This window comes from Balaenoptera ricei, chromosome 2, assembly GCF_028023285.1.
Source record: "Balaenoptera ricei isolate mBalRic1 chromosome 2, mBalRic1.hap2, whole genome shotgun sequence".
Lineage (NCBI taxonomy): Eukaryota > Metazoa > Chordata > Mammalia > Artiodactyla > Balaenopteridae > Balaenoptera > Balaenoptera ricei.
Genome location: NC_082640.1, coordinates 146,551,746 through 146,563,762, shown reverse-complemented (window position 1 = coordinate 146,563,762; position 12,017 = coordinate 146,551,746). Strand labels below are relative to the sequence as shown.

The 12,017-nt window shown below is 39.5% G+C and overlaps 1 protein-coding gene across 1 annotated transcript; it reads left to right on the top strand.

Annotated features, from left to right (window-relative positions):
* Window positions 1-11: 11 nt before the first annotated feature.
* Window positions 12-12,017, top strand: L3HYPDH (trans-L-3-hydroxyproline dehydratase). Its single transcript, XM_059915726.1, has 5 exons — window positions 12-643; window positions 3,709-3,878; window positions 6,372-6,494; window positions 6,584-6,721; window positions 11,763-12,017. The coding sequence occupies exons 1-5, from the start codon at window positions 136-138 to the stop codon at window positions 11,886-11,888; spliced, it is 1,065 nt and encodes a 354-aa protein (XP_059771709.1). The 5' UTR covers window positions 12-135; the 3' UTR covers window positions 11,889-12,017.

Sequence of the window (12,017 nt, the reverse complement as noted above, 5' to 3'; positions counted from 1 at the left end):
CCCCGGTCTCGGCTCGAAGGCCCCGCCCTTGAGGTGGCGCTGCGGCCTGGCCCTCTGGCGCGGAGGAGGCGGGTGGACAGGCGGCTGGAAGCGCTAGCGGCCGTGCGGTGGTCGATTCCCATCTGGACGCAGACGATGGCGAGCCCGCCGGCTGTGCCCCAGCTGCCTCCGCACGACCCGAGGACGCCGGCTCTGTCGGTGGTGGACATGCACACGGGCGGCGAGCCCCTGCGCATCGTGCTGGCGGGGTGTCCGGAGGTGGTCGGCCCCACGCTGCTGGCCAAGCGGCGCTACATGCGCCAGCACCTCGACCACGTGCGGCGACGGCTCATGTTCGAGCCCCGGGGGCACCGGGACATGTACGGGGCTGTGCTGGTGCCGAGCGAGCTGCCTGACGCGCACCTGGGCGTCCTGTTCCTGCACAACGAGGGCTACAGTTCCATGTGCGGCCACGCGGTGCTGGCTCTGGGCCGGTTCGCGCTCGACTTCGGGCTGGTGCCAGCGCCCCCCGCCGGCGCCCGCGAGGCCCTGGTCAACATCCACTGCCCGTGCGGGCTGGTGGCCGCCTTCGTGGAGTGCGAGGGCGGCCGCAGTGGCGGCCCGGTGCGCTTCCACAGCGTCCCGGCCTTCGCGCTGGCCACAGGTAACCGGCGGGACCCTTCCGGCCCTGCAGCCCAGGACCCAACTAATTACACTGTCCCTCTGGGCTGGAACCCACGCAGCGCAACTAACCCACCCCACAAAGCCTTTACAATCAGTAAAAACGTAATTCTAAATAACTGCAAGTGTGTGTCAGCACCTTGCCCTTGCGAATTTGTTCAGTGTATGCAATTTGATTACCCCGCAGATCTATCTGTTTGTGGTTTGGGGAGAGTCTTGAGGGGTACAGAATTCCGTGTTTCCCTTACTCAGCGCCTCGTTCTCCACTCGTCAGGCATTCCTAGAGATTTCACAGTTGGATAAGGCAAGGTCCACTAGGGTCAAGGAAAGTGCAAAGAACCGGAGCTCCAGGCTGGCTCAGAATATGATTGCTGGACACATTATTAGTAAACACGTTACTAAAAGTCATCTGTAAAAATTGCCTTCCCCACTTCTTGGGGGAAGAATTAAATATTTTCGAGAAGATACAGATGTTACTGGTCTAATTCTTTAAGAACAGGTACAGACATTGCCTGGGTCCAAATCCTGACACCCCCTTACAGCTATGGAAACTTAGTCAAACTACTGACGCCCTCCGTGTCCATTGTATCTTAATTTGTTATCTCATTGAGGTTTTTCTTGAGGATTTAATGAGAGTATGCAAGGTATTAGAGTTAAAAAAAAAATCTTCCTAGATATAGAAAGACTGCAGAATATATAGGGTTGCTAGTTATAGTTCTCTAGGTGTGCAGAGCCTTTAAAAAGCTTTGGTGGGTTCTCTAGTACAGAGGCTGTATGTCATGTAAAACAGAGTGTCTGTAACTATTCATCCTTGCAAAGAGGGAGATTGCTACAAATTCTATCAGCGGAGGCTGAATTCTATCAGGATGCTTTAGTAGTCTGACTGGAAGTGAGCTGGGAGCTAATTTAGTCAATCCAACAATAGGGTTAATCACTCCTTTTCTTCAAAGTCTTCAAGCCGTGCAAATCATTCTGTTAATTTGATCTTGATCCTCCTCGTGGATTTGGGTTCCAGTTTAGCCTGATTATAAATGTTATGAATGATGCAGTAATAGCCCAGGTGTTTAAGAGTCTTAGAATACCTCAGGCAGCTGAAACACACAAGTTGATAAAGAATGCCACTGGGCAGACTGATGCCACTTTCCCAGAAAGAATGGTGTCACGTCCGGATTGGAAGGGAACTTGAGGGAGACAGGAATTTATGTTAGGATTGCATCTTTAAAAACCTCAGCAGTTAACTAGCTTGGCTACCTGATTTCCCGTTAGGCCACCCCAGCAGCAGATTAGAAGCACTCTAGATTTTGTGGGAAATGACAGCTGGCAGCAGGATCACCAACTACGTACATCATGGTTTGGGGTTGGTTAGGGCAGGGGCAGCCACAGGATGAGCCACAACTACTGTGCACAGTAGTTCCTGAAAACATCACTGTGTGACCATAATATAATCAGTGGGCATTAATGGTCACTTTGAGCCATTAAGAAAACGAAATCCTTAAATTCTCTACTTTGAAAATTGCATAAAAGGCAGATGGATAGTGTCCAAGATCACGGCTCTGCCCCTCCCCATCTCTGTGACCTTGTGGAAGGGATTCCATGCCTCAATGTCATCTATAAAATGAGGATGACAACAGTCCCTACCTCAGGATTGCTGAGTTCACCTCCACTCCACCCAGCTAAAATGAAGACTGTTTAGTTTTATTCACTGTATTTAAGTGCTGGAACAGTACACAGTCAATGAATATTTGTTGTGTAAATAAATGAAATTCAGAGAAGAATATGCTGATTGGCAGATGTAAATATCTGTCCTCTTAAGAGCCCTATTCCAGTTGGAAGTTAAACTTTTGGCTTTAATGTTAACATTTATTGTATTCCTAATCTGTGCCCACCGTTCCCCACACATTACCACATGGAATTCTCAAAACAATCCCTTTAGGAGGGAAACAGCAATTCCATTTTACGCATGAGGACTTCAAAGCCACACTTAGCTTTCCCCATTCTGGCAGTCCCACATTTCCATCTATTTCCTGAGTCTCCTTTCATTAAACCTGCTTTTCATGTTGCATCAGCATCAAGATAAAGACATTTTTGATTCACTTTTGCTCTTAAGTTGCACAGGTATGTTTTATTCTTTTGATTATAAACTTGCTCTGTTTTGACACATCATGTGTTAAAAGGGTCCTGTGGTTCTACTCTAACTGGTAGCCCCCTGGTATCTTTGTATGACTCAGTGTGCAAACTCAGGAATACAAGAACTATTTTATTTTTCACAACTTAATTTCTGAATTTGAGACCCCTCTCTGCCCTGTTGGTTGACTTAGCCTCATCCTTCCACGGGCTGGCCCCTTTTCTGATATCTGCATGAGAGGCACCTACATTTTCCTTCATAGTTTTCACACATTCATGTCCCAGAATTTCCTCTCTCTCTGCCTCTATGATGTTTTCTAGAAAAGGTCTTCAGAATAGTTAACAAAATATGTATGTATGATTTAGGAAAAACATGGCATTCATGTTCTAAATTATTTATTTATTTATTTATTTATTTTTGGCTGCATTGGGTCTTTGTTGCTGCGCGCAGGCTTTCTCTAGTTGCGGCAAGCAGGGGCTACTCTTCGTTTTGGTGCGCAGGCTTCTCATTGCGGTGGCTTCTCTTGTTACGGAGCACGGGCTCTAGGTGAGCAGGCTCAGTAGTTGTGGCGCACGGGCTTAGTTGCTCCGTGGCATGTGGGATCTTCCCGGACTGGGGCACGAACCCATGTCCCCTGTCTTGGCAGGCAGATTCTTAACCTCTGTGCCACCAGGGAAGTCCCCATGTTCTAAAACTTATGCAAACCTCATTAACTTAAAAATAGAAAGATGTACTGAGGTAAAGGTCTATTATTAATTACGTGATGCATACTCATTTTGAAAATGGATTTTTGCTCCATTCCTTTTTATGATAGGAAAAAATACCCCCATCCCAAACCCCAGAAATACACATATATTTAAAATGCTGTGAATTTTATTGCTGAAATACTAAAACAAACTTATTTTCAAACATATCTTTTTTAGATCTCCTAGTGGATGTTCCCGGTCATGGAAAGGTGATGGTGGACATTGCATATGGTGGCGCGTTTTATGCGTTTGTTAGTGCTGAAAAGTTAGGACTTGATGTTTGTTCCACAAAGACAAGGGACCTCATGGATGCAGCAAGTGCAGTGACAGAAGCAGTGAAAGCTCAGGTCAGTACAGATGCTGCTATCATAGCAGATACCCTCCTCTGTGACATGGAGGGAATATAAATGACATGTCTATACAGAAAATTAAATATCTCTGAGTTCAAATTATCAGTAGTACTAAGAATAGGGTACTGGTTATAATCTTAGACTCTAGAGCAAGACTACCTGAGAGTTGTAGTTTTGCTACTTGTAGCTTTTATAACCTTGAACAAGTTACATAACTTCCATGTGCCTCAGTTTTCCTAGCTGTAAATGGAAATTATGAAATACCTGCTTCATAGGGAGTTGTAAGCATAAGTCAATATGTGTAAAGGACTTAGAATAGTGCCTAGCCATAGTAAATGTTCAATAAATGATAACTATTATTAACTTTAATAATACATAATAATAATATAATTTGTGGTTACTTAAACATAGAAAATGTATTATATAATATTCCACTAATTTGAAATGCTTTGATGTATGTGGTCATTCTGCAAAACTTGAAAATAATGAATGTAAAATATAGCTTACAAAATAGATTTCATTAAATCTGATCAGACTTTCTCTTATTTCACAGAGAACATTAATTCCTAGTTAGTGAATTTTTCCTATATTGCTAAGAAGTTACTTAAATAAACCGTCAAGTAACTCTAGTTTGGCTTGGGAAAACTATTGTTATAAAATCAGTTTAGATAATAAATAATTCCAGAATATTGTTTCCTTTCTAACACAAGTGTGCCTTTTTACCTAATTGGGACCTATATATAAAACTCAATTTTATCTAATTGGGATCTATATATAAAACTCATATACATATTTAAATGTTTTAGCGTATGAGAATTTATCATTCTAAGTAAAAAATAACTGAGGAAAGATAGAATCTAATATAATTCTAATTATTCATGGGCCTATTTAACATATCTGAGGCTTTATTTTAACATGATAACTTATAACTTTATAACTTAAATAACAAAATGAATATATACCATATCCCTGTTCTAAATTATCATTTTTCCAGGACTATCAATACCAATAGGTAGAATTATTTTATCATAGTAACTTCTGAAACTCTGAATTTATATCCATTTTCTGTTCTAGTAAGCAGACAGCTAATAGTTTGAGTTAACAATTTGACACAAAATAATTTGACCTTATTTTTAATAAAATCAAGAGAAAAAGGCATTGTTTTCTTAATAAAAGGAGTAATTTTGAAGTTCTCAAAGCTAGAACTTCTCACCAAGGTGGCAAGGGGTGGACTTTGAGGGAGGAAAGATTCTGAAAAAAATATGAGTAGTTCTGTCAGTGATGAAGCAGGCAGTAGGACTACTTTGTGAATTGCTGATTATTCATACTGCAAATGCAGATTTAGGCAAAGACCATTTGCCGGGGGGAGGGAGCTAAAGTAAATATAAAATAAATTCATCTTTGTCCTTTTAGCAAACATTTACCAAGGGCTTATTGTATGCTGGACACCATGCTAGATGCTGGAGACCCAGAGGAAGAACCCCACGACCTTCAAGGAGCTCAGTCTAGTGGGGGAAGCATCCCTGTGGGCAGTGTGATGTACTGGTGCTATTGTGGAGGTGGGGCATAGGGGCTTTAAGAGGTCAGAGAACAAAGATGCAATATATGAGCCTCTTTAACTGGGTTATAGATGGACTCTTTGGATTTTAAGAATCCAAATCTCTTCAGCTGCTTTAAATGACAGGTAAGTGGTAGTGGAAGATACTAACTGTAAGGGTACAATGGAAGTAAGGTTATAGTAATCTCAGCCAAGCTACCAGGCATTACAGGAATCCAGAAGTTAAACAACCAGACCTCCCAAGTCCAGGAAGCATTGCACATTTGGACCTGACCAAGCTTTACCACTGACGTGACCTAGCTACCCTGCCAGTGCCTGCTTCTCTCTGTGTGTACCTGCTGCTTTTTATGATACTGACCTCATCCTTTATGGCTTTTTTTACCCATCCAATTGTTTCTCTTACCTAATAGCTTCTGCATCCTTATACTTTTTGCTTGCTCATGGCCTCTGACAGTTCTTGTATCTATCAGTGGTATTAATTTCAGCTCTAGATACTCATTGCTTGATTTTTCTACATTATCCCCTTCAAGTTCCTGAGGGTGAGAGTAGGATTGCCTTAGCTCCTCCTGCTTGAGCAGCCATGGCTGGCCTGTGAATTGACCATCCTGGGGTCAATGCTGGGGTCAGTGCTTCAAAGAGTATGTGTTTTGGGAGGTATGTGTATAAAATAGGACTGTTCCTTTAGTAGAGGCTATGTGCAGGCCGACTTCCTTAGAAAGGGCTCAAAGTATAAGAATCATAACTTCCAACAAAACTATCTTTATTCATCTAGAGAAAGATAGAATTTCTAGTATTTAGTGCTGTGACCCAAAAAATGTTTTTTAAATGATAAAGATGGAAAAATTATGTCTAAGAGTACCCCATATATGTTATTTAAAAGATAAGTTTGAATGAAAATATTTATGTGTGGTTGATAATTATTCTATTTACAGTTTAAAATTAATCATCCTGACAGCGAAGACCTTGCCTTTCTATATGGAACTATATTAACAGATGGAAAAGACGCTTATAGTGAGGAACCAACCACCAACATCTGTGTGTTTGCAGATGAACAGGTATTAAAACTGGGATTTTTAGGCGCACAGCCAGGTAATATGGAACTAGAACACTGTGAGCACTCTCATCTTCATTTATTCTGCAACAGGTTGACAGAAGTCCTACCGGCTCAGGAGTGACAGCCCGAATTGCCTTACAGTATCACAAAGGGCTTCTAGAACTGAACCAGACCAGAGCCTTTAAAAGCAGTGCAACCGGCTCAGCATTCACAGGGAAGGCTGTGAGGGTGAGTGGCACCCTTAGCTTCTCATTTGTAAGCATGTTACTTTTGAGACTGTGGAGACCTAAATTGGGTGTTAGATAAGTTTCTTCACTTAGCTCTTAGAAGAGAATTTTAAGACAGGCCTTAAAAAACTTCTGTTCAGCTAGGATATTGGTTTTCAAAGTGTGGAAAGGACCTTGGGGTCCTATCCATGGGTCCACAAAGTCAAAGTTATATTCATAATAATACTGAGATGTTGCTTCCTTTTCACTTTCATTCTCTCACAAATGTACAGTGGAGTTCTCCAGGAGCTACATGATGGGTGATATCCCAACTGATTGAATTCAGAAACAAATACGAGAATCTAGCTGCCTTTTGTTAAGCCAGACATTAAAGAGATTTGCAAAAATGTAAAAAATGCCATATTTCTCATTAATTTTTTTTTGTTTTGGCAGATACAGTTATTTTCACAAAAATTTGTTGTTTATGACAAAATGTAATCGGTTTATTATTTTTAAATGCATTAATGAACAAATTTTTTTTTGAATTTTAGAAGTTTATTTACTTTTTAAAAAAATTTTTATTTATTTATTTATTTATTTATGGCTGTGTTGGGTCTTCATTTCTGTGCGAGGGCTTTCTTCTAGTTGTGGCAAGCGGGGGCCACTCTTCATCGTGGTGCGCGGGCCTCTCACTATCGCGGCCTCTCTTGTTGCGGAGCACAGGCTCCAGACGCGCAGGCTCAGTAATTGTGGCTCACGGGCCCAGTTGCTCCGCGGCATGTGGGATCTTCCCAGACCAGGGCTCGAACCCGTGTGCCCTGCATTGGCAGGCAGATTCTCAACCACTGCGCCACCAGGGAAGCCCTATTTACTATTTTTATACAGCAGGTGCTTAACAAATATCTTTAATTCCCAATATAGCAAATATTAATTGATATAACTGAAATAAACAAAAACTCTTTGAGGTCCTAAAATCTTTTTAAATTGAAGTATAGTTGATTTACAATATTGTGTTAGTTTCAGGTATACAACATAGTGATTCAATATTTTTGCAGATTATATTCCATGGTAGGTTATTATGAGATGTTGGGTATAATTCCCTGTGCTATACAGTGTATCCTTGTTGCTTATCTATTTTATAGGTAGTAGTTTGTATCTGTTAATCCATACCCCTAATTTGTCCCTACCCTCTTTCCTTTCCCCTTGGTAAGCACAAGTTTGTTTTCTATATCTGTGAGTATGTTTCTGTTTCGCATATACATTTATTTGTATTATTTTTTAGATTCTACAAATAAGTGATATCATATAGTATTTGTGTTTCTCTGTCTGACTTTCACTAAGCACAATATTCTCTCCATCCACGTTAATAATAATAATGGCATCCATAATAATGGCATTATTTCACTGTTTTTTATGGCTGAATAATATTCCATTGTGTGTGTGTGTGTACCACATATTTTTAATCCAGTCATCTGTTGATGGACACTTGGGTTGCTTTCCCATCTTGGCTCTTGTAAAAATAGTGCTGCTATGAACATTGGGGTGCATGCATGTTTTTGCATTAGTGTTTTCATTTTTTCCAGATATATACCCAGAAGTAGAATTGCTGGATCATACGGTAGTTCTATTTTTAATTTTTTGAGGAACCTCCATATCGTCTTCCATAGTGTCTGCACCAATTTACATACCTACCAACAGTATAAGAGGATTCCCTTTTCTCCACATCCTCACCAACATTTGTTATTTGTAGACTTTTTGATGATAGCCATTTTGATTGGTGTGAGGTGGTACCTCATTGTGGTTTAGATTTGCATTTCTCTAACAATTTCATGTGCCTGTTAGCCATTTGTATGTCTTCTTTGGAAAAATGTCTATTCAAGTCTTCTGCCCATTTTTTTTTAAAGATTTTTTGATGTGGATCATTTTTTAAGTCTTTATTGAGTTTGTTACAATATTGCTTCTGTTTTATGTTTTGGTTTTTTGGCCCTGAGGCATGTGGGATCTTAGCTCCCCAACCAGGGATCAAACCCACACCCCCTGCATTGGAAAGCAAAGTCTTAACCACTGGATGACCAGGGAAGTCCCTTCTGCCCATTTTTTGATTGGATTGTTTGGTTTTCTTGATATTGAATTATATGAGCTATTTGTACATTTTGGAAATTAAGCCCTTGTTGGTCACATCATTTGCAAGTATTTTCTCCCATTCCATAGGTTGTCTATTTGTTTTATTGACGGTTTCCTTTGCTGTGCAAAAGCCTTTAAGTTTAATTAGGCCCCATTTGTTTATTTTTGCTTTTATTTCTTTTGCCTTAGGAGACAGATCCAAGAAAATATTGCTACTACTTATGTCAAAGAGTGCCTATGTTCTCTTCTTCCAGATTTCACAGCACTACTTATTGAAGAGACTGTCTTTTCTCCATTATATATTCTTGCCTCCTTTGTCGTGTATTGACTATAGGTGCGTGGCTTTGTTTCTGGGCTCTCTATTCTGTTCCATTGATTTATTTGTCTGTTTTTGTGCCAATACCATGCTGTTTTGATTACTATAGCTTTGTAGTATAGTCCAAAGTCTGGGAGGGTTATACCTCCAGCTTCATTCTTTTTTCTCAGGATTGCTTTGGCAATTTGGGGGCCTTTATGGTTCCATATATATTTTAGGATTCTTTGTTCTGGTTCTGTGAAAAATGGCCTGGGTATTTTGATAGAGGTTGCATTAAATCTGTAGATTGCTTTGGGTAGTGTGGCCATTTTAATAATATTATTTCTTCCAATCCAAGAGCATGGAATATCTTTTCATTTGTTTAAATCATCTTCAGTTTCCTTCATCAGTGTTTTATAGTTTTTAGCATATAGGTCTTTCACCTCCTTGGTTAAGTTTATTCCTAGGTATTATTTTTTTGACCTGATTTTGAATGGGATTGTTTTTTACTTTCTGATATTTCATTATTGGTGTATAGAAGCGTGACCAATTTTTGTATATTAATCTTGTATCCTGCAACCTTGGTGAATTTATTTATTAGTTCTGATAGTTTTAGAGTGGAGACTTTAGGGTTCACTATATAGAGTATCATGTCATCTGCAAATAGTGACAGTTTTACCTCTTCCTTTCCAATATGGATAACTTTTATTTCTTTTTCTTGTCTGATTGCTATGGCTAGGATTTCCAATACTAGGTTAAATAGAAGTGGTGAAAGTGGGCATCCTTGTCTAGTTCCTGAATTTAGTGGGAAGGCTTTCAGCTTTTCACCATTGAGTATTATAATAGCTGTGGGTTTGTCATAAATGGCCCTTATTATGTTGAGATATGTTCTCGCTATACCCACTTTGATGAGAGTTTTTAGTCATGAATGGATGTTGAATTTTGTTGAATGCTTTTTCTGCATCTGTTGAGATGATTATGTGGTTTTTGTCTTTCCTTTTGTTAATGTAGTATATCACATTGATCAATTTGTATATGTTGAACCATCCTTGTGACCCTGGTATAAATCCAGCTTGATCATGGTGTATGATCCTTTTAATGTATTCTTGGATTTGGTTTGGTAATATTTTGTTGAGGATTTTTGCATCTATATTCATCAAAGATATTGGCCTGTAATTTTCTTTTTTAAGTGTCTTTGTCTGGTTTTGCTATCAGGGTAATGGTGGGTGAGGTCCTCAAATCTTAGGGTATAAAGGGATCCTGAGACCAAAATGTTTGAGAACCATTAAATTAGGGTTTGGATTTTTTTTGTTTTTATTCTATAGGAATGTTCCATTTTATATAATAAGATGTGAAAGTCCTGAAAAGTTGTGGAAAGTATTATTTTTGTAACAGAATCAAATTATAAGTGAGCTAACAGCTAATTAATGAATTTACTCATAGTAGTAAGTAAAATCTACCGTAGTATGATTAAATTGCATCTAATAAATGAATCTACTCACAAAGAGTCCTTTAATATAGCAGATAACTTATCCTAATAAAGACTTTTATATCCTAATGTAGCTGTTTTTAAAGTTTGTTCTTTTCTGAATATGGAATTTGCTTTAAGTTAGGGATTCGTGTATAATACACTGATCTTATGGGATACCAAACCATTTATGTTATATGCAAAAACTTGTAATACGTTATCTTCAAGTCTGAGACTCAAGACAAAATAATAATCGACAACATTTATTGGGTGCTTCACTATGTGTCAATTTCCAAGCTAAGCGCTTCACATATACCATCTCTTTTAATTCTCCCAAGAATCCTCTGAGGTCAGTAATGTTATCATCCTTTTTTCACAAGTGATAAAATGGAGAATTAGAGTTTAGATAACTTGCCAGAGGTCAAACAGACAGGTAACAGAGCCAGGCTATGCATGTGGGTCCCTCTGAGCAGAGCCTGTACTGTTAACCACCATATTTTCTTGCTCTTAGGCAAACGTTTGATGCAGATGGGCAGTTTCACCCACGTGAGAGTGAAGTCAACTCTCAACCACCCACTAATGATGACTCCCAAAGCTTCATCCCTATCATGCTTACCTGTGCCTCTCTCCTGAGTCTGACACTGTCCACTAAACTCATCTCAAGATGATTGTCCCAGAGATATCTCAAACTCAACTTGTTTACAAGTTCTTCCTTCCTAAGTGTGTTCTTCCTGTCTCATTCCCCATCTCAGTTAATGGTGGCGCCAGCTTCACTACCAAGCTAGAAACTATGATCATATTTAACTCATCTCTATTCCTCACCTCCTACGTACATCAGTCCCCAGGTCTATCAATTCTGCCTCCAAAGTATCTCTATATTTTGTTCTCCATTCTCTGAAAACTGCCCTCCTGTCTCTAGATTTAATTGATGAATTAAGGTTACCTCTTAACAGATTGCTGGGTTTCTAGTCTCTCTCCTCTCCAATTTGTTCCCCACTTTACAGCTAAACTAAATCAAAAACACAAATCCAGTCACTTACCTTAAAAACCTCCCATTGCCTATATGATTAGCTCTTGGGTTCTCTTTAAAATGATAAAAATTGAGAATACAACTTTTAGGCTAGATAAACTATGAGGGCAGTATCTTGATATTCTCCTTTCACCTTCTTTTTTCAGGAAGTAAAATGTGGTGATTTTAAAGCTGTTATAGTGGAAGTATCTGGACAAGCCCATTACACAGGTACAGCAAGCTTTATAGTAGAAGATGATGACCCACTGAGGGATGGATTTCTTCTCAAATGACTTATATGACTTTTAAGGGCTTTCTTTAAATTGTTATCATAAGTAATTTTTCTCTGAATTACGTGGAAAACTGTATCCAAATTGTACATGTAAGCCAACTAACATTCTTCTTAAAATAATACACTGTGG

What these genes read in the sequence shown, in the direction of transcription:
- L3HYPDH (XM_059915726.1), top strand. Translation starts at nt 136, where the DNA reads ATGGCGAGCCCGCCGGCTGTGCCCCAGCTGCCTCCGCACGACCCGAGG. An exon ending in CAGAAGCAGTGAAAGCTCAG is followed by an intron (nt 3,879 to 6,371) that starts GTCAGTACAGAT and finishes TTCTATTTACAG; the next exon opens with TTTAAAATTAATCATCCTGA. An exon ending in GTGTGTTTGCAGATGAACAG is followed by an intron (nt 6,495 to 6,583) that starts GTATTAAAACTG and finishes ATTCTGCAACAG; the next exon opens with GTTGACAGAAGTCCTACCGG.